A 23228-nucleotide genomic window follows, 5' to 3' on the forward strand; every position below is an offset into this window, starting at 1 on the left:
CTATGAGGGAAGGAAAAAAAGGGGAGCAAGAGCAGGTAGAGGAGAAAGGTACCTGATACTGTGTTTTACAGGGAATACGCAGGTGCAGTTGGAAAGGCTGCTTCTAGGCTTATGTTTAAGTTATTGGGCCAGGTGGTTTTAAAATCATGAGGTTTGTTATAGGAAGGAATCTATTTTTCAGCTGGTCTTGAGGCCCTGAGGAGCTAATATGAAAAATAATATCCTTGCTGCTCCCCCATCACGCTCTTATTGAAAAAGATCATGTATGCTGTGGAATGTGATAAAAAAAAAAAAACAACTATTTTCTACACACCCAAAGTGAGTCTGGGTTTTATTTAATTATTCAATAGACAGGAACCATTTTTTAAAACCAACTTATGCATGAGGAAGAAAGGTTTGAATTCACAAAATAAAATAATTGTACACTTTACCATCTTCCTCTGGATAACCAAGGGAGAGCCCAACAGAAGGGAGAAAAAGCTCAGAGTGAAATTTTGAGTACATAACATATCCAGACACAGACAGAATAATAAAATTGGTCAAAATTTTCTTTTGGGGCCTAGCCTTCCTTATCCCCTTTCTTTTCCCTACTACATTCATTTTCTCTCTCATCCCACCCATCATTTTTGAAAAGATAAGGTCTGTAAAATATTTTAGTTATTCCAACACTTCAAGGGACTATAATTTTATCAGTGTTCAGTGTTTCTTCCTCCTCTAATATGTAACCTTGGCTGTGAGCTTTTTCACAGCAGGCATTGGTTTTTGTCTTTCATTGTATCCCTAAAGTTTTCTTGAGTTTTTCATGGTATGTTTTGTTGTTGCATCACCTACATTTCCCAGTTATATCCTATCCATTTCAGACAGTTGTCTCTTACAGCAAAAGATAAAAGAAAATTGGGGGGAAAACAGCGCAGCAAAATTAAACAATGTATTAACCAAGTATAAGTATGGCATTAGATGTATAAGATAGAAACAGAAACAAATACAAAAACTTAGTCTTCAAGTAGCTTGCATCTTACTAGAGAAGCTTACATTTTTTAACTTGATAGCTAGTTCATAGAGGTGCCTTGACACCTCCAAAATTTTTGTCATGTTTGTCTCTCTATATTTATATTAGGTATAGATAGACACAGCTATAGCTATACACACATTTAGAAATAGATTTGTATTTATGTATATACCTATACATGCACATATGCACATGTGTGTGAATACATATTCATGTGTGTGTATATGTATATATGCATGGGTATTCCATTGATAGGCTTATTGGCAAAGGCTTTCCCATGTAGTAGACCATACTAGAGCACAGGTTTTTCTGGCCCTGTCTTCCCAAAGTTATGTCCAAGTTCACACCATGATGAGAAATGAATCTGGGAATATTTTTATTTACGTTTGGGATAGATACTAGACCTGCAATTTCACTGATAACAGGGAATCTCCAGATTAGGAGACTCCTACCAGGATAGGTTGATGACATCTCTTTTCTGCAGCCTATACTATAATTTTAGAGAGCTGCTTAGAGTACTGAGGTTAAGTGACTTGCCCAGATCCACATGGCCAAGTAAGGGTCAGAGGCAGGATTTGAACCTCAGTTGTCTTGGCTGTGAGGCCAGCTCTCCATTCACTTATACCAAAGCTGCCTCAGTTTTTTAGTTATCAGAGAATAAATGCATAGCACTCATGATGGTTGATTAGCCCCACGTTCTTTGCCTTCTTCCCTCTTCTGCCTCTTTCACTCCCTGTGGCTGTCCTTCCCCTCATCATAGTTTCATAGTATAATGTAAAGAGCACTGGATTTGAAGTCAGAATGTGTGAATTTTATTCCCAACTCTGTTACTTGTGAGATCTGGGGCAAGTTGCCTCTCTGGATTTTCTCTTCGGTAAAATGGGATTAAATGAGGTGATCTGTGAGGTCCTTCCTAGCTTTGTAGCCTGTGATCTTTTTTGAGATGATACATGATGGGTCCTGTAGAAATACAGAGAGAAACATCGATGTTAAAGAGAGAGTTGGGGTGAAGCTGGCATCCCATTTAGGAAAAGACCTGGATTCAAATATTGCCTACAATGCTGACAAGGCATAGAACCCCCCTAAAACTGTTTCCTCATCAGTTGAAATAAGAAGCTCAGGGAAGGGAGACATTGGGGATGGTAAAGGGTTGGATTTGATGTTTTCTAAGGCTAAGACCTTTTCTAATTCTAAATCTATGATCAATTTACAGATGCAAAAACTGAGGACCCTGGGTTTTCACAAATCAGAACATAAGGCTTTTTTTTCCTAGAAGTTAAAAGAAAACGAAAAATTTCAACCCCCAAATCATCTTGGTTGCCAGTTTCAATCCAACTGTCAGGTTTTAAAAAATCTTTCTCTTCTCTTTTCCACCACATTGCCTCCTACCCAGCAGCCAAAATATAAAATGAAAGAAAAATAGCAAAAGGAGAGTGGGGAAAAAAACATCTTTTGTTATATTTATTTCCATACTTCTCATGTCTTTTTTAGATAGCAATGACTTGTAATGTAGTGATCCTGTGCTTTATTCTGTGTGTGTGTGTATTCCATCTTATTAAGTATTTCTATGTGATTTTAAAAATCATAATCCTTGGATGACCTTCACCAGAATCTGGGAGACTGATCAGATATCCATCACATTTTATAAAACTTTTTATACATGTTCTCCCAGAGCTGCTATAGGAGCCCCTTTGTTATTCTAAAAATATAGTATGTGAGTTGATAGAAGAGACCAGAAGAGTTAAAGGTGGAAAAACTGGAGGAAACAAAAAGCTTCTGCTCAAAGCCATATTTCCTGTGGCATAGCCATGTCCTTTGTCATAAACTTGGACCTACCCTGCCTGTCTGGGTGTTCTTCTGCCATCTCTGTAGCTGCCTATGGTTCCCCACTGTGGCATCTCATTGATCAGCTCCTTCTCTCTTATTGTCTCCTCCTGCCTCCCTGACTTGCTCAAGGTCACATATCTGGTAAATATCAGAGGCAAGATTTCATCCCAGGTCTTCTGATTCCAGAGCTAGGGCTCTCTCCCGTCAATGTATCAGCCATTTGGAATTTTAAAAGGTAATATCAATACACTCTAGAACTGGTTATTTTCTTTAGAAACTTTGCACCTACAATTCATGAAATCCAAATGGCAAAGGTACCTTATTATTTGAGTGATTTTAGCTTTTCTTAGATCTATTATGAATACAGTCTGTTTCATAGAGCCCACAAGTTTTTATCAGAATATAAGTATTTGTCAACTCATTAGTGATGATAATGGGATAAACTTCAATGTAAACAAAGCAAGAGCTAAATACATGGGGTGTGGAATGAGGGTGCTTTCTGTTGTATCTATGATTGTTGCCTTAATGCTTAGCTTTGCTTCTGGCATTCTTGTGTCAAACCCTTGCTCCAAACCCTTCATTGGTACCTGAAGAGACATTGTGGGGTCATGGAAAGAAAATGAGGACTAGTTAGAAGGGTAAAAGACTTATACCCATTTGACAGATGAGGAAAACAAAGCTTAGGTTGTCATTGACATTCTCCAAGGTTGGGGAACAGAATCTTTAAGACCCTTACACAAATAAGCAGGAATTTAGCCCAGTCCTAGGGGCTGCTGTCAAATGAATTAAGTCCACACAGCTGCATGTTCTGGGAAGCAGGAAAAAACGACCTCTTTGGAGTCAGAGGACCTGCATTCAAATTTTACATCTGTCATTGACAACCTGTGTAAGGTTGGAAAAGTTATTTGACCTCTCTGGGCCTCAGTTTCACTGTTTATAAAAAAAAAAAAGAGGACTTCAGAGGCAGCTAGGTAGGGCAGTAAATAGTACTGAACTGGAAATCAAGAAGACCTGAGTTCAAACCCACCCTCAGCATTTGTTAGCTGTGTGACCCTAGGCAAGTCATTTCACCTGTTATCTCATTTTCCTCATCTATAAAATGAGAATAATAGCATCTACCTCCTAAAGTTGTTGTTAGAATCAAATGAGTTAATATTATAAAGTCCTTTGCAAAATTAAAGACTTATATAAATGTTAACATTTCTAAGATCCCTTCTCTTTGAAGCTATGATGCCGTCATTATAAGGGCTCTGCTACTGCTGAGTGTCCACAATGTTACATGTACTACTTATATCACAGGCTTGCTCTGAAGACACACACGTGTGTATAAATGTGTACACACACTTATATGGGTGCACATGCATGTGTGTGCACATGTACACAGTGCACATGTATACACGTGATACAATACCACACATGCATGCGTGTGTACTCATACACATGTGCACACACATGTGTACACATACACACGTGTACATATATACTTACACACCTTTTTTGTCCGATGAGGAAACTCCCTCTACCAATGCAGATCAGCTACTGTTCAGTGTCTTAGAGTCTTAGACAATTTTCTGGAGAACTGGGAGGATATGTGACTTACCTGGGGTCAAACAGCTAGGATATGTCTCATCACAGGCAGGATTTGAACCTAACTAAGCCTTCCTGACTTTAAGGTTGACTGTCTTTCCACTGTGCTCCACTACCTCTCAGTATTTTCCTGGTCAAACTATAAAATCCTATATAAATGCCACCTCTACAATTGGGCCTATTCTTACTTAACTGCTCCCCCTCGAAGCTCTCTTTCAATTCTCCTATCAGCTGTAGTCAGTTTTCCTTAACTTGCTTGCATATCTTATCATAGAAGTAGAATTGCATCTTGTTTCTGTGAAACTTTTACAAAACCAGCAGCTTTCCCCAAAGTAGCTTCTATCTAGTATCCTGTAGAGGACACATGGTTCTCTGAATGGGTCTCACAGACTAAGAGATTAGCCCCAAGCCCCATTCTCTACCAAAGTAATTTGTTCTCTTGGCTCTTTGGTGGAGGTTTTCTTTGTTTTTGGTTGCCATGTGTCCGCTTGTACTGGCTCTCCTTTCTATCTTATATAGAAGAAAGACTACTAGATTTGTGGTTAGCCTATTACCTGTATGACCTTAGAGAGGTCACAACTTTTTGTATCTTTGGGTTCTTCTTCTGTAAAATGGGGACAATAATACTTGCTTCAGAGGGTAGATGTGAGGAAATGCTTTGTAAATTTTAAAATGTTATGGGGTTATGAGTTAATCTTAGTACCATTATAAGAGAAAAGGATCCAGGGACACCTTCTACACTGTCCCCCCACCAAAAAAACAACAACCCAACAACTGAATGGGAGGGAAGAAATTAAAAATTTTGCAATTAAAAAAAATAAACATTTTTATTTATAGTTTTGAGTTCCAAATTTCATACCTCCTTTCCTCCCTCCCCTTACCCCTCCCTGAGGCAATAAGCAATAAGCAATGGGTTATACATGTGCAATTATGTAAAACATTGCCATATTAGTCATTTTGTACAAGAGAACTTGAATAAAATTGAAAAATGAAATTGAAAAATAGCATGCTTCAGTCTGTGTTCCATCAATATCAGTTCTTTCCTTGGAGGTAAATAGTATGTTTCATCATTAGGCTGTTGGGATTGTCTTGGATCATTGTATTACTGAGAACAGTTAAGTCATTCACAGTTTTTCATAAAACAATATTGCTGTCACTGTGCACAATGTTCTCTTGCTTCTGCTCACTTCACTATACATCAGTGCATATAAGACTTTCCAGGCTTTTCTGAAATCATCCTGCTTGTCATTTTTATAGCGCAATAATATTCCATAACCATCATATACCAGAGTTTGTTTAGCCATTCCCTAATTGATGAGCATTCCTTTGATTTCCAATTCTTAGGTACCACAAAAAGAGCTGCTATCAATATTTTTGTACAAATAGGTCTTTTTCTCTTTTGGGGGATGTCTTTGGGATATAAACCCAGCAGTGGTACTGCTGGATCAAAGGGTATATACAATCTATAGCCCTTTGGGAATAGTTCCAAATTGTTCTCCAGAATGGTTGGATCTTTTCACAACTCTAACACCAGTGGATTAGCATCCCAGTTTTCCCACATCCAATAGTTTCCTTTTTTGTTACATTTGTCACTCTGATAGGTATGAGGTGATACCTCAGAGTTGTTTTAATTTGTGTTTCTCTGATCAATAGTGACCCAGAGCATTTTTCATATGATTATAGATAGCTTCGATTTGTCTGAAAACTGCCTGTTCATATCTGTTGACCATTTATCAATTGGGAAATGACTTGTATTTTTACAAATTTGCCTCAGTTTTCTATATACTTGAGAAAGGAGGCCTTTATCAGAGAAACTTGTTTCAAAAATTCTTTCCCAGTTTTATGCTTTCCTTGTAATCTTGGTGACATTGGTTTTGTTTGTGCAAAAGCTTTTTAATGTTATATAATCAGAATGATTTATTTTATATTTTGTAATGCTCTTTATCTTCTTTTGTCCTAAATTCTTCCTCTTCTCATAAATCTGACAGATAAATGATTCCATGCTCTCTTGATTTGTTTATGGTATCATCCTTTATATGTAAATCCTGTACCCATTTTGACCTTCTTTTAGTATACAGTGTGAGATGTTGGTCTGTACCTAGTTTCTGCCATACTGTTTTCCAGTTTTCCCAGCAGTTTTTGTGAAATAATGAGTTTTAGTTCCAAAAGTTTGGACCTTTGGGTTTATCATATACTAGATTACTATAGTCGTTTACTATAGAGTAATTTGTGCCTATTCTATTCCACTGATCCTTAAAAATGCCTTCTTGACACATGAATGTACTGATGTGAAGTATCTGGGGAAAGTGCCCAGCAATTAAGTGAAGTCATCAACCATTTACTAAGCACCTACTCTGTGGCAGGTACTATAGAAAGTACTGGAAATATAAAGAAAAGCAGAAACAGCCCCTGCCCAAAAGGAGTTCATAATTTAATGGGGCCCATTTGAAAAAAAATATGGCATATATTTCTAGTAACCCAGTTTAACACAGTCTCATGACTAATAATAGTATTCTTTCCTCTGTTTCTTTTTTCTTCCTTTGTCACCCCCCAGAAATTGCTTCACACAGATATGAAAAGAAGAGCCAAACAATTCTAGCTAAAGAGATGTTTTTTGTCTTTATCTTTGATTCTTCTAGATGAGAATTCTCCAGCCAACTTTTGGGATTCCAAGAACCGAGGTGTGACTGGGACACAAAAAGGACAAATTGTATGGAGAATCGAACCTGGGCCCTATTTTATGGAACGTAAGTAAATGAGGATGCAGTGCAAGGTGACTTCTAGGTTTTATGAAGACAAATAAATCTATAGCTGACCTGGATGATTTTTGCTGTATTTTCTGATGAATGTTCTTTAGTATCATTTAAATATGCTTAATGTGGGGGCAGCTAGGTGTCGCAGTGGATAAAGCACGGGCCCTGGATTCAGGAGGACCTGAGTTCAAATCCGACCTGAGTTCAAATCCGACCTCAGACACTTGACACTTACTAGCTGTGTGACCCTGGGCAAGTCACTTAACCCCAATTGCCTCACCCCCCAAAAAATATGCTTAATGTTTATGAAAATTATTTAAACATTGTTAGCTATTAAATAATATGGAACTTTTAAGAAACATGCAATTATCTCTCAGTTTTATGTTATAACTTAAGGTCACAGAAATTTCAATGTTAAAAGAATATTATCGGGGCAGCTAGGTGGCGCAGTGGATAGAGCACTGGCCCTGAAGTCAGGAAGACCTGAGTTCAAATCCGGTCTCAGACACCTAACACTCACTAGCTGTGTGACCCTGGGCAAGTCACTTAACCCCAATTGCCTCACTTAAAAAAAAAAGAATATTATCTAGATCAACTCTTTTTGTTAATGATCAACCTAAGGCCAAAGAGAGATACAGTAATATATTTAATACAATCTAATTATTGGGAGGGGTGGGACTAGAACAAAATCTTCATGGCTTCTGTCCCAAAGCTCCATCTTCCCTGTCTAGTATTCCTATCACTCTACCCCAAATTCCTTTGACTACAGGAAACTTACAGAGTAAATAACTAAAAACTGTATAGTAATTATATTGTTACCTGCAATATGGTATACTTATGTCTCATAGCTCTCAGTATCTGCTATTTTTAGTATTTTTCAATCAGAGAATCCCATAGTTGAAGATGAATCTTCTCCATAACATTCATAACAAGTCGTCATCTAGCATTTTTTTTGTGCATCTGTGGAAAGTCCTATCATATTTCTAAATTTGACATTCTTTAGATAGGGAAGACATGGAAGAGATAGTTTGGATTTTCATTTTCCACCTTGTCTTAAGATATCAAAGCACTTCTATCTTAGGAATGGGCGGGGGGACTACAAGAGTGAGGATGTAGAGAAGGAAGCAGCTGTGATGATGCAGTTGGTACTTAAGAGATAGTAAGGAACAATAATTTTGACATGAACAAATAATTCAAGCATCTATTAACAGCCGATTCTATGCCAGGAACTGTTCTTAGTACTGGAAACATGTCCAGAATCCTTCTTAAAGTCCTACCCCAATGCCTCATCATCTTGTATCAGTGACTCTTTAAGACTATGCAAATGGAGCATGAGATCCATCAGCTTCCATCCTAGAAAAGTCTTGAATTATGGTCCTGCCAATGTAGCTAAATATACTATTTTTCGATGGATCAACCTAGCTAAGTATGAAAAGGCATGTAGTCTGGCTATTTTTTGATGAATTTCTTGGCTATGGCAACATAAAATAAAGTGCAAAAAGTGCTCCATCTTGTGTAGCTCCCTTTTTCACTACAGTGATGGTGGCAGAAAAGGGGAAAAGGCAGGTGAATTAGTGTTTGGACTGTCAATAAATGTGAACTCAACTGTTGGTACTCTAAATGTGAGCTGTAGCTACAGGGGATATAAGTATTACTAGAGTTAATGAATCATGTTGGTCTTGACATTCTTCTTATAAATGAAACCGGATGACAAAAATGTTGCTACTAAATAGAAGAATAATTGGCAGGTTCTTCTGGGACAGGCAAAATTGGTTTTATTGTGCACTTAAAACAAAAAAAAAGAAATACCATTTCATAAGATCCATAGTAATTTCATATTGCGGTATTCATGCTAGCAATTTTCAGGACAACCAGGAAGATAATTTTGATTTATATACCAATATCTGTTGTAAATGTTAAGAAGTTAGGAAGTTATTGTTTTTTACATGGAACTCAATAAGACCTTTCAAATTAAATAAACATATGCATTAATACTAAGTGACTTCAATGTAGGGGTTGATGAGCATAGGGGAAGACAAGAAACATTTTTGGAAAACATGATTCAAGAGTTATAAATGAGAGTAGGCAAAAGATTATAGACTCCACAAATTTTTCATTGAGATATATCATGAATACTTTTTTTTTTCCACAAAGAGAATTAGGAGTCTGAAAACAGCAAACTTCAAATAAAAATCAAATCAACAATCTTTTAACAGGCAGGAAATGACTAGTTACTGAAGTGGTAGTCATTTTTGCATCAGCTGTCTGTAGAGATTAAGACTAAAGAAAGAGCCATTAAACATTGATGGCAATATCAAATTAGAAAAGAAAAAAATGAGAACATATGCAAGCCATAGAAATCACAAAATCTGAAACTTTGAAGGGTTTTTAGTGACCAGCTAATCCAAACCTTACAAAAACGGAATCCCCATTTTAACGTATTTGACAAAGTGATCATCTATCCATCAAGGCAAATCTAACCTCTTTGACCTTTTTAAAAACTGACCTTCTTAAACAAGCAGTTGACCTCCCAAGATTGGTTAATGGATAAAAGAACAGACTCCAAAACAAATAACATTATTTCCTAAAGATATTTTACTAACTGATGTAAATAAATTGCTATGAGAGCAAATAAAAAGAATTTAGAAACCACCTTAGCCAATAAGTAGAAGGAAAGTAGGAATCAATGAATGATAAAAATATTTATAGAGTACTTATTTTGTGCCAATCACTGTGCTAAGTGCTGGGAACAGAAACAGAAAGAGTGAGACCAAAAAAAAAAAGTGAGACAATCCCTGTTTTCAATGATCCTATACCCTAATTGTGGAAGACAGCACCTAAAAGACAGTTCATTTGTAGGGCCAATGGAAAATCCCACTAGTCCTTAGATTGCATCAGTAGGTCAGAAAAAAGGACTAGATTTTCTAAGGCATTGTTGAAGGGTAGGCAGTAAGGCCTGTCAGTCTTTGTCTTTCCAGAGTTGATGACTCTTAGTCTATCTAAGCTGTGTGAGCACTCAAGTGGTCCATATGGGTTCTGTCCACCTCAAGTTGTGGAAGGATGTAAAGGGTTCCTCTTGTCAAAGGCAATACCAATTTAAAATATAAACATATTGATTAAATCTAACAAAGGAGTATAGTGACATTTAATGAACAATCTCATGTTATGAAATAATGAGAAGCAGTGAAAGGGGAAAACAAGCTTAAAGAGAGCTTAGAGAATGGATTGAAAGAGCTGTCATGAACTCATTTAAGGGTAAAACTGAAAGGAAGATGATTAGATGAAAACAGAGAAGAGCTGTTAAGATGTTTACTGTAAACTCTTTACATTAACAAATGAACTCTATACCTTTGGATTCAAACAGCATAGCCCTTAATGTTCTAAATAAAGACTTGGCCAAGCAAACACAGGGGAAATCCATGCTGGAGGGAGCGCCATTTTGAGTGTATCAACAGACCAATTCACAAAATTTTGGAAAAAGTAGAGGATTCAAATGTTTAGAAAAATATATATCTTGTTATTATAAAATGACAGATAATAGCAATAATTATTAATCTATATATCTACTTTCTTGTCTTTTTAAAAAAATTATGTGAACAATTATAGTCATTCTTGACAAAGGAAATAGGTGGATGTTCCCAAACAATGTTACACAAGAGACTACATCTTTAGAGTCACAATTGAGTAAAGTATATAGAAAATTCAAAATTTCATGTGCTTGTTGTTTGTTGACTATGGAAAAGCATTTGATCCAGAAGAATAGAAGCTCTCCTCTAAGTAGATACTTCCCATACATATGTCACAATCATATAAGATTCTTTGAAAGACGCAACAACTGAAGTAACTAATAATCAAGCCTTTGATTATCATTGTCAAATGAGGAATGAAATGAAGAGACATTGAAGCATAGTAAGTAGAGAACTAACTTAGATGTTAGGGAGACCTAGGTTGAAGTCCTATCCCTGACATATATTTACTGTATAACTCTGGGTAAGTCACTCAAGTGTCCCAGGCAACTATCTGGGCCTATAAGCTGCAGAACAGGTGCTGACCTAAATTGATGCAAAGAGTCTCCTAATTGGAGTTCCCTGTACCAATGAAAACAAAGGTCTGGTTCCAGTGGGGGGGGGGGGAACCACTCCAAAGACTTTGGCCTACATAAGAAAAAAAAAAGAAATGATGAAGCAGGCCTCTTGTCCAGATTATGATACACAGTTAAATGGAGAAACCGTGAAGCTGGTCTAGCAGTAGACAGACATTCAAGTGGTCAATGACCCAAATTCACTATTGAACATGAAAATGAGAACAGTATGGATTGCCTTTGAGAAATGGTAATGTCCTAAGTTTCTCCCTGAAACAAAGACTCATTTTTTAATATCACTGAACTTCTAGTAATACTCTGTGGTTGCAAGTAAGAGAATACTATAGGGCCAGCTGGGTGGTACAGTGGATAGAGCACCGGCCCTGGATTCAGGAGGACCTGAGTTTAAATTTGGCCTCAGCCACTTGACACTTACTAGCAGTGTGACCCTGGGCAAGTCACTTAACACTCATTGCCCTGCAAAAAAAAAAAAAGAGAGAGAGAATACTACAGTATCCAGAGAATTAACATTTTGGGTCACCCAAAGGAGAATGAAGAGGATCATGGTGGGTTTGTAAGCTGCAGCACAGTACCAGTGAAGAGAAAAGCAGGAAAAGTGACACAAAGTACTTTATGAGAAAGATGAATGACCAGACAAGGAGGCAGGCCAGTCATGATAAGATCAAGGGGTAATGGATAGACATCCTATGCATCCATACAAAATCAAGAAATCTAGAGAAAAGCCCCATTATAATGTAAGCTCCCTGGGGACAGAGACCATATTTTTTTTTAATTTAAAGTTCATAACTTAACACATTGCCTGGCACATAGTGAGTACTTAATAAATGCTTGTTGGCTGATTGACACATAATTGATCACATTTATGGTTAATTTTTCCATATTACATATTACGTGTACATATCTCTTTAAATTGTAAATTCCTTCAGAGCAAGCACTAAGTCCAATTCTGTTCTGGATTACTTAGCAGAGTGTCCAGTACATAGTGGACATAAAGTATTTATGGACTAACTAGAATTAGGATAAATATGTAGCCAGAAGAGATAACAGTATTTTTCAAATACTATATGGGATTGTCTGAATGCCAATTCCATTTGGCTTCCAGCTATGGACTTCAGAATTGGAGAGGGTTTTGATTTCGGGAATTTCCTTTCATTTATTTCCAGTACTGTCTCCCCTACCGCTTTCTGAGCCCCAACTGCTAATGTAATGACCAATGGAATTTGGCATCCTGAGACAGGAGGTGGAGGCAGTACTTGAAAGGTGGGTAAAATCAATGATAACCACTTCCTCAAATCCAGTGGAGATAGCCCAGGAAATATACAGGGAGATAGCCCAGATAACTTGGGACTGGGTTCCCAAGAGTCCGAGCAGTAGAAATTGTTGTTCAGCTTTGTCCAACTCTTTGTAATCGCATATGGAATTTTCTTGGCAAATATAACGGGGTGGTTTGCTATTTCCTTCTCCAGTGGATTGAGGCAAACAGATTAAGTGACTTGTACTTACAGCTAGTACCTGAGGCTGTATTTGAACTCAGATCTTCCTGACTCCAGGCTCAGTGCTCTGTCTACTGAGCTACCTAGTTGCCTCTTGAGTAGCTAAGGAATAAAAATAGGAATAGAATTACACCCCTTTAAACCTCTGATGCTCCACCCTAGACTATGGACCCTTCTCCCAGCCTGGCTCCTGCAGCAATTGGACAGGAAGCCACCCTTGTGGAGGTGCCATGGTGTGTCTGCCAGTTCTCCAACTCCTACCACCTCATCAGACATAGCTACCAAAAACTCAGAAACAAACTAATGCTTGGCCATTTTAAAATTTCTTTGTTCTGTGAAATGGTTCAAAATCAGAAAATATATGGTTTCATAAGTGGAAATCATAATACAAAAGATGTACTGCCATCTCCTTTGTTTCTGTCATCTAAGAACTGGGGCAGCTACATGGCACAGTGGATAGAGGATTGGTCCTGAAGTTAGGACTTGAGTTCAAATCTTACCTCAGACACTTACTAGCTGTGCCACCCTGAGCAAGTCACTTAACCCCAATTGCCTCACACATCTAGGGCCATCTCCAGTCATCCTGATCTATATCTTGCTACTGGATCCAGATGGCTCTGGAGCAGAGAGTGAGGCTAATGACCTTGCACAACCCTCCCTCACTTAAATCCAAGTCACAGTAAGTCATGATATCACCCCAGTGTCATAGTCCTCTTAGAGAATGAAGGACAAACAACAATGATCTGAGGGCCTGCTTTGTGCTCAAACCTACTACATGTGTTTTTCTCCACCTATTTGTGTGTGAATGCATTCCTTGAGAACAACAGGGTCACTCTCGCTTGTCTATAGTACAGTGCTTTGCATGCAGTGTGCTAATACTTTAGAATTCACAAAGCACTTTACATGTGTTATCTCATTTGATCTTCACAACAACCCTGAGGTAGATGCTATTATCTACTCCATTTTACAGATGAGAAAACTAAGGTTGAGAGAGGTTCAGTGACTTGTTCAGGGTCACTCATGTAACGATTGGAATGACGCCACCTGCTGGAGACTTACTGTAGAAAAGCTCCGCCATGAAGCGAAGGTCTTTGAGGGCAAGACCAGGAGTCTTTTCTTTGGTGACAGGAAGTGACGTATGCTTGTGGGAAGAAGAAGTGGGGAGCCTGGCGCTCTGACTGGGACTTTTTCCTGAGGACTCCAGTGGAGAAGGGAGCTAGAAATGCTCTCTCTCTTTAATAAATAGATGAATGTAGGCCTTTCTCTCTCTCTTTACCAAATTCTTATTCTCCTTAATAAATGCTTAAAAGTCTAACTCTTGCTGAAGCTTATAATTTATTGGCGACCACTCATTAGATATTTTAGACAAACTAGCTAGAATTTTAGCCCTTAACACTCAGCTAGTAAATTTCTTCAGCCAGATTGAAACTCGGGTCTTTCTGATTCTAAATCCCCCGCAGTATTCTTTCTACTACAACTAAGAACTGCATAAATATTTTTTTGATTTTATCACTCATGCCACTATTCCTTCAGATTTTCTGCAATGGGTTTTTACTTTCCCCCTCTGAAGGACTACATCACATAGAATACCTACAATGATACTGGCCATCATTTCTCTCATGTTTTTCTGCCCTAAGATAATTAAAGAATAGCGGTTAGCCCATTTCAAAGACAGAGCCCTTCACTAAAGAAAATGGAATGGATTCAGGCTTATGAAACACACACAAAAGTATATTTTTAAAAGCATGCAAATCACTTGTAGTACCTGACCACATTTCTGCAAAGGGTGAGATTAAAAATGTGACTCATACTCAGCATGGAACTCTGATTCTGAGATGCTTTAAATAGGAGCCCTAAAGATGAAATATGTAATGAGAACACTTGGAGGGATTATTCATGTTTTAGAATAATTTATAGCTGGTTATTTGGATTTTGTGGATCTTCCCCTCTTTTAAATGAATAGAGAAATGATGTCTGGTCCATAGGGAGAAGAGCTTCATTTGAATTTCATGTGTAAGATATTTTGAAATTCAAAATTTAGTCCCTGAGTCTAAGGAGCACTAAGTTAAATTCAAAGAAAAGATCTGAGAATATTGCAAGACCATTTCGGGGAAGGATAGTTTGGAAGAGAGGACATTCCTAACTTAAATTTTAATACACAAGGGCATATTTTTGATGATGATTAGTGATGGTGGTGATGATGATCATCTGCCTCTGACACATACTGACTGGAAATCTCAATCCCCTAATGTCCTGGGCAACTCTCTCAGATAAGTAATTGTAGAGAAAGTGTTGACCTGCAAGTGTTTTCACTGACTGGACCCTGAGCCTGAAATACTCTTCCTCTTGAAACACTCTCTCCTTATCTCCACTTTCTGGTATTATTGGCCTCCTTCAAATCTCAGCCCAAGTTCCTTGGGCTTCTTCAAGAAGACTTTTCCAGTCCTCCTTAATTTTAGTACCTTTCCTTCTGAGACTCCTTCCAATTTAGCCTATATATAATTTCTTCGTTCATAGCTACTTCACTCTATCTCTCTTCCCCATATTAGACTTTGAGCTCCTTGGAAGTAGGGTCTGTTTTTTGCCTTTCTTTGTAGCCTCAGGATTTAGAACCGTGCCTAGTACATACAAAGTACTTAATAAGTGTTAATTGACTAATTAACTTAACTGCATTGGTAAAGGGGAATTTCCTCATCTAGGAAGCTAATAATAAAAATACATGTATATAGTTATTAAATGGTTACAAATACTTTCTTGTAAGGAAGGCAGGCAATTTTTATCCACATTTCAAAATGAGGAAATTGAGGCTCAGAGCGTTTAAATTATAGAACTAATAAGTGACACAGATGACTAAAAGAACCATGAAAAATCCACTTATATTTCATCTATTGCAGACAAAACTCATGTATCAATGGTATTATTATACCAGAGTTAATTCCTGCATTGGCTTCTTCCCTCTCTGCTTCCTTCCCTGCCCACCCCCCAGCAGTCCATTTTGCTTTGAAGCACTTCTTCCCATTTAGGATTAAAGCACATCTGAGACTCAAAAGACTGACAGCTATTATTCTCAGAAAGTTGTGCTCCTGTTTGTGCCAGAGGATAAACTTCTCCTCTCATACCACTAAAATTCAGAATAAGATTCCTTTGAAGTCTGAATCTAGTAGACAAGGAGAGATGTCACTCTAGGGAAGAAAACTCGAACACAGAAAAAGGATATCTTCTTAGCAAGTTATCAAAGGATCAAGTTTCTGTTATACAGCTAACTATGGCGTCAGGTTACTTAGGGAGGGAGAAGAAAAAACTTTTGAGAAGGCTTTTCATGAAAATGTTTTATTGATGTGTTTTGTCTTTATGTCACAGTCATTTCTTTTTTTTTTCTTTTTTGTGGGGCAATGGGGATTAAGTGACTTGCCCAGGGTCACACAGCTAGTAAGTGTCATGTATCTAAGGCCGGATTTGAACTCAGGTCCTCCTGAATCCAGGGCCGATGCTTTATCCACTGCACCACCTAACCGCCCCCCCTCCCCCAGTCATTTATAAGGAAACAACCTGACCTTCTGACCAAAAAATAGCAATTCAGCAAAAACATTGAATACAGTGACCACATCTGACTACATTGTACTATCTCTAGTAGTCACCCACCTTCCCACCATGAGGAGGGAGTCTTGTGATTATTATTATTATGGACTTTTAAATAAATCTTTTCTTTTGTTATTGTAGTCACTCTAATGTTTGTTTGGTTTTTTGCTGGTTTTGCTTAGTTAGGTTCGCATCAATTGATCCTCCTCAGTATTAAAGGAATAATGGATCTCAAGGTGGGGGAAAATGTATAGGAACTATGGGATATTATGTTGTTAAACCCCTCATTTTCCAGATGAGAGAACTGTGGTTAAATGAGTTGTCCAAGGTCACACAGAATCAGTGGCAGAATCACCATTTGAATTTTAGCACCCCTTCCACTATACAATACTGCCTTCATTACAGGCATACACCAAAGTTTATTCTGCAGTTTCCTATTGGTGGGAACCCATTTTCTTTCCAATTCTTTGCTGCAATGAAGAAGGATACTCTCAATGTTGTGCCTTATGTTGGGTCTTTTTGTTTTGTTTTTTAACCTTCAAGTTTAGGCCTTGTAGTGAGATCATTGGTTCAAAAGGCATGGACAGTTTAGTCAATTTCCTTGCATAATGCTATGTGGTTATCCAGAATGGTTGGATTGCTCCATACCTCCACCAGCAGTATGTGCCTGCCTGTCCATGAATATCTGTTTTGGGTTAATGTTGAATTAACCTGCTTTTTCACCAACCATCAATATAATTGTTGAATTTGGAGTCCTAGGACTTTGGTTTTACACCTGTCTCTGCCACTTTCTAAATGTATGACCTTAGGGACATCTATTAACCTCTTTGGGCCACCTTTATAAAATGGAGGCAAGGTAGTACATTACATTTGTGCTGCTGAACAGAGCTAGAGAAAGCCATATATCTATGCTGACTAGGTCCTCTACATCTTTATGTTATCTAATCTCACCTGAGCCATCCTTATGACAAGGTAATCCTTTTATTTTACCCAGCTGATTATCTATTTGTAGGCTGTTTCTTGTAAGCTTAATTTCTCCCATATTCTACATCTCAAAAGTCCTTTGATATTATCCTTCATTGGGAAGTTGTGTGGTATAATTTAAAAAAATCACAACCCTGGACTTGGAATGAGAACACTTGGATTCAAATCCAAGCCCTGTAACGCTAAGTCTCATCTCTGGGCCTCAGTTTCCTCATCTGTAAAATGGAGAGTTGGAATAGATAGCCTGTGAGGCACCTTACAATTCTAAATCCATGATCCTATGAGATCTATATTCCTCTACTCTTTGCTTGAGTCTCAGAGGCATACGTGGCCCTACTTGCCAAGACCAATTCTTTCATCCCTTTGTGACCTTGATCCTATCCCCTCCTATCTTCTCTGGCAGTCAGTTTGCCTCCACAATCATCCTCACTCTCTGTAATTTTCAGTTTCTTCCTATGTACTCACAAAGATGACAGCCCCCCTCACTCTTTTTTTTGGGGGGGGGGTGAGGCAATTGGGGTTAAGTGACTTTCCCAGGGTCACACAGCTAGTAAGTGTTAAATGTCTGAGGCCGGATTTGAACTCAGGTACTCCTGACTCCAGGGCCGGTGCTCTATCCACTGCGCCACCTAACTGCCCCCCTCACTCTTTTTTTTTTTTTTTTGTAGTGAGGCAGTTGGGGTTAAGTGACTTTCCCAGGGTCACACAGCTAGTAAGTGTTAAATGTCTGAGGCCAGATTTGAACTCAGGTACTCCTGACTCCAGGGCCGGTGCTCTATCCACTGTGCCACCTAGCTGCCCCGCCCCCACACTCTTAAAAAATGTTCACTTGACGTAACTGTCCGCTCTAGCTATCATTCTTTCTCCTTTACAGTCAAACTCTTGGAAGAAGCTGTTCATAGTCACTATCTTCTCCTCTCATTCATTTTTCAACCCTTTCAATTTGGCTTCAGCTGCCATCATTCTGCTTGATGTGGGATGGAATTAATCATGAGGTGTTCCGAAGAATTCCATCTCACATCAAGCTGAAATTGCTCTCTATGAGGTAATGAATGATATCTTAATTACCAAATCTAATGGTATTTTCTCAGTCTTCATCCTTCTTTACCTTTTCTGCAGCATCTGACACTATATTCTCTCTTACAGGATACTCTCCTCTCTGGGTTTTCATGACAGTTCTTTATTCTCCTTCCTGTTTTGCTGTTCCCTTCCAGTCTCCTTTTCTGGATTGGAGATAGAAGCAGCCTTAGAGGGTATCTAATTTAATCCCCTTATTTAATAGTCAACATCATCCAGGCCTCATCCCTGATGTGGGTGGCATACTAAAGCAGTGGTGTCAAACTCAAGTAGAAATGGGGGCTACTCGACTGTATACAATGATCATGATGAGTTTTACATCAAGTTGGTTGTAAAATGTAATATAAATCTGTTTTATTGCATTTTATTTACTTTGTTAAATATTTTCCAATTACATTTTAGTCTGGTTTGGACTTCACTTGGGAGTGTTGTAAGCTACATGTAGCCCATGGGGCCACATGATTGACACCTCTGTACTATCCTGGACTCTGTTGTTCTCTATAAACATTCTCTCTCTTGGCAATCTCATCAGAACCCCTGGATTCAACTATCATCCTTTATGCAGTCTTAGCCTCTCTCCTATATCATCAGTTAACTAATGGACATTTCCAACTGTATATGATATAACATCTTAAACTAAACATGTCCAAAACAATTCATTTTCTCCCAACCCCAACTCCCTCATCTCCAGCCCCCTTGCTTACTTAAGCTGTTCCTTTTGAAGAAATAGGGAGCCACCCTCCTAATCACCCTGGTGTTGTGTGTTTTTTTAAATGATTATATAAAACTTTACCATATTAGTCATTTTGTATATGAAAACTTGAATAAAAGAAAAAAATGAGAGTGAAAAATAGCATGCTTCAGTCTGTGTTCCATCAATATCAGTTCTTTCTTTGGGGGTGTTTCATCATTAGTCCTTTGGGATTGGCTTGGATCATTGTATTGTTGAGAATAGTCAAGTCATTCACAGTTCTTCATCAAATAATATTGCTGTCTTTGCACAATGTTCTCTTGGTTCTGCTCACTTCACTATACATCAGTTCATATAAGTCTTTCCAGGCCTTTCTGATATCATCCTGCTGTCATTTCTTATAGCACAATAATATTCTACCACCATCATATTCTACAACTTGTTTAGCTGTTCCCTGATGGATGGGCATTCCTTAGATTTCCAATTCTTAGCCTCCACAAAAAGAGCTGCTAGAAAGATTTTTGTATAAATAGGTCTTTTTTCTCTTTTGGGGGGATATCTTTGGGGTATAAACCTAGCAGTGGTATTACTGGATCAAAGGGTATGCACAGTTCTATAGCCCTCTGGGCATAGTTCCAAACTGCTCTCCAGAATATCACCCGGTTTAATAAGTCAATCAACGTGCATTTATTAAAAGCCTACCATGCATTCTGTTAAACTCTAGGAATACAAAAAAGGCAAAAGATAGTCCTTAGTCTCAAGGGATTCCAGTCTCTCCCCTCTCTAGTCTATTCCTCTCATAGATACCAGATGAATGTTCCTAAGGCCTATGCCTGATAATGTTGCATCCCTGTTCAGGAGCTTCTAGTGACTCCCAATTGCCTCTCAGATAAAATGCAGACACCTTTAAGATTTTTACAGTCTGGTCCCGGCTAACCTTTTTGGGCTTACTGCACATGGCTGTCTTTCATGAACTCTCCATTACAGCCAAATTGGCCAACTCACTTGCTGTTCTTTCTAAATGACATTTCGTCTATTATCTCTGGGCCACCCAAGGTTCATTAACTCCTGCTGGTTATCTCTGCCAGAGGCTGATAAGGCCAGAAGTGTACATTCCATGCTCCATTTCTCATGGGAGAGACAGTTTTGCTTTGTTCCATAACCTCGAACTATGCTTCCAAATCCAGCCAACCCAGATGTCAATGTAAAGGGTATTCTTTTGGTCGAAACATAGTAGATATGGGGCAGCTAGATGGCTCAGTGGATAAGCAGCGGCCCTGGATTCAGGAGTACCTGAGTTCAAATTCGGCTTCAGATACTTACTAGCTGTGTGACCCTGGGCAAGTCACTTAACCCCAATTGCCTCACTTAAAAAAATAAAAAAAAACATAGTAGATAGGTGAGGGTGCAGATACATAAGTGTGAAATTGTCTCTACTCAAGCTATTTTTAAAATGCTGTCCAATTGATAGGAGTTCAATAATGTCATCTTCATATGTAAAGAGCAGAGTTAGATGTAGCTTGTTGAATATGGAGAAGAGGATTACGACCAGTGTACACTCTTCTTTTTTTTTTTGTGGGGCAATGAGGGTTAAGTGACTTGCCCAGGGTCACACAGCTAGTAAGTGTCAAGTGTCTGAGATCGGATTTGAACTCAGCTCCTCCTGAATTCAGGGCCAATGCTTTATCCACTGCACCACCTAGCTGCCCCTTAAAAAATTTTAAATGGTTAGTTAATTATTTATCATTCACACAGACTTATTGGAACACTTAATAGTTGCTTTTCCAATATAAGTTTCAGGTTTAAACTGTTCTTTGAGGATTACACAATGGAAAGCACATTGGTTTTTAGAGTCAGATGACCTACCTAGGTTTATATCTCGGCTTTGCCATTTATTACCTGTATGTATTTTGGGCAAATTACTTAAACTATCCCATGAAGTTTGGTTGAGAGAGCATGTCACTGGTGTCATTAAATTCTTGCCTTCCTTCCCTCCAGCCCCCATTTATTTTCCTTTAATAAGCTTCCCTATAGAAAAGGACACCTTGGCAAAAAAGCAAAATTTAGTCATTTTACATCAGTGGTTCTGAAGCAATTATCCCAAGAATAATTCTCATGACAGAAGGAATTACCTTTGATCATCATCTCTATTTATGCCCTTTGATCTGGTTCGAATTTTAGATACTTTACCAGAAAAGTAATTAGCATTTGTATTTATTCAATCCTTTTTATTTATTGAAGATATATAGAGAAAACCTTCATTTTTAGACGTTAATAGGCATCCAAAACAATATTGATCCATTAAAGTCTCCTGATGAAAGGTTAAAGTTGCATGTTATCATACACAGCATTTTTTTCTTGTGGGGCAATGAGGGTTAAGTGACTTGCCCAGGATCACACAGCTAGTAAGTGTCAAGTGTCTGAGGCTGGATTTGAACTCAGGTACTCCTGAATCCAGGGCTGGTGCTTTATCTACTGCACTACCTGGCTGCCCCCCAGACACAGCATTTTAAATGAAATAGATACTTGAAAACATCTTTTGGAAGCACTGGCCCACTGAAAGCTTATTTGTCTGTTTAAGCTGTGATGAAGAGAACTTGTTATTTAACCTGTATTCACTGGCTATTTTGAAATAAATCACTATTGCAAGCACATGCAAGAAAAAATGAATTCTGCCTCAACTGATGTTAGGAATACCATCATATTTTAAAGTACGATATTAAAATTTGGAAAAGACAAAAAATATGTCAATCGATACACTAATAACTAAAAGAGCTAACTTGTTTTCATCAGTTTTCTTATTCAAATAATCAGTGATTTCCTGATTGGTTTATTAGATTTTTTTTTCTCTATTTCATTTTATAGATTATCTCTACAATGCACATATATATCTTTCTTCATGTAATCATAGATCCCAGATTTTGCATATATTAGCTAGTCATAGGATTATTGTTCTAGGCCTGGGAATGTTAAATGACTTGCCCAAAGTCACAAGGTTTCAAGTTAAAATTGAAATCTAGGTCTCTGACTGGAGAGCTAGTTTTTTTTACACAAAGCCTTTCATTTTACAGATTAGGAAACTGAAGCCCAGAGAGAGAGAGCTGATTCGTGATTTGTCTAACTAGATTATAAACTACTTGAAGGAAGGGATGCAGTCACCAGTGCTTTTTTTTTTTTTAAGTGAGGCAGTTGAGGTGAAGTGACTTGCCCAGGGTCACACAGCTAGTAAGTGTTAAGTGTCTGAGGCCAGATTTAAACTCAGGTCCTCCTGACTCTAGGGCTGGTGCTCTATCCACTGTGCCACCTAGCCGCCCCCACCAGTGCTTTTTAAAATCCCTAGCAGCTGGTACAGTGAACTCCACACAGAAAGTTTCAGTAAGGGTTTTTGTCTGAGTTTAATTAAATTGAATACATATCCTACTGCCCAACAATGATGTGAAGCATTCTTATCAGTCTTTCAGAGAAGCTGTCAAGATATAAAAGGAAGCAGGAAGCAGAACAATTTGTTGCTATCTGAATTGACTTTTGGAAATGAAACAGTTATTCAAACTGAGCAGGACTATTGGAGCCCCAGTTTGGCTTCATATCCATATTTAATTCAAGAGTGCTTTGATGCTGCTGTTTCTTTAGGTGATCGATTGTGTTCTTCTTTGCTTTTACAGCGGAAATAAAAATATGTTTTAAATACTACCATGGCATCAGTGGGGCCCTGAGAGCAACCACCCCGTGTATTACTGTGAAAAATCCAGCTGTAATGGTAAGTCTATTTTGTGTGTCCCATGATTCAACATAGGCATGGCCATAGGCATGGCCAGGCATTCATGGCTGTTAAAGCAACCTTGCCTTACTTGTGGGAGACAACAGGACAGGAAATGTGCTTATGACCCGGAGAGCTTTCGATCTAAAACACAATAAACCATTTGCCTTGCCCCGATTTAAATAAGCAAACAGATTCTAGAGTGTGTAGGAGGGAGGGAAGGAAGGAGAGCTATTCTTCTCCTTACCAAGGAGTTCTTCATCCTATAAAATGATTAATTGGAGGATGCCTTTAAATGAAACCCCTCCAGTGAATTTAAATGTCATATTACACATCACTAAGTGCTTTTTTGTCAAGAGGTTTGTGGCA

At 38.2% G+C, this 23228-nt stretch overlaps 1 protein-coding gene across 4 annotated transcripts in view; it reads left to right on the forward strand.

Annotated features, from left to right (window-relative positions):
- HECW2 (HECT, C2 and WW domain containing E3 ubiquitin protein ligase 2) overlaps nt 1-23228 on the forward strand; it is a 449127-nt gene that overhangs the window by 253247 nt on the left and 172652 nt on the right. For all 4 annotated transcript variants that reach the window (XM_043994321.1, XM_043994323.1, XM_043994320.1 and 1 more), the window contains exons 3-4: nt 7063-7170; nt 22765-22859. In XM_043994321.1, coding sequence (XP_043850256.1) covers nt 7063-7170; nt 22765-22859 — 203 coding nt within the window. The remainder of the gene's footprint in view (nt 1-7062; nt 7171-22764; nt 22860-23228) is intronic.

This window comes from Dromiciops gliroides, chromosome 3 (assembly GCF_019393635.1).
Source record: "Dromiciops gliroides isolate mDroGli1 chromosome 3, mDroGli1.pri, whole genome shotgun sequence".
NCBI lineage: Eukaryota > Metazoa > Chordata > Mammalia > Microbiotheria > Microbiotheriidae > Dromiciops > Dromiciops gliroides.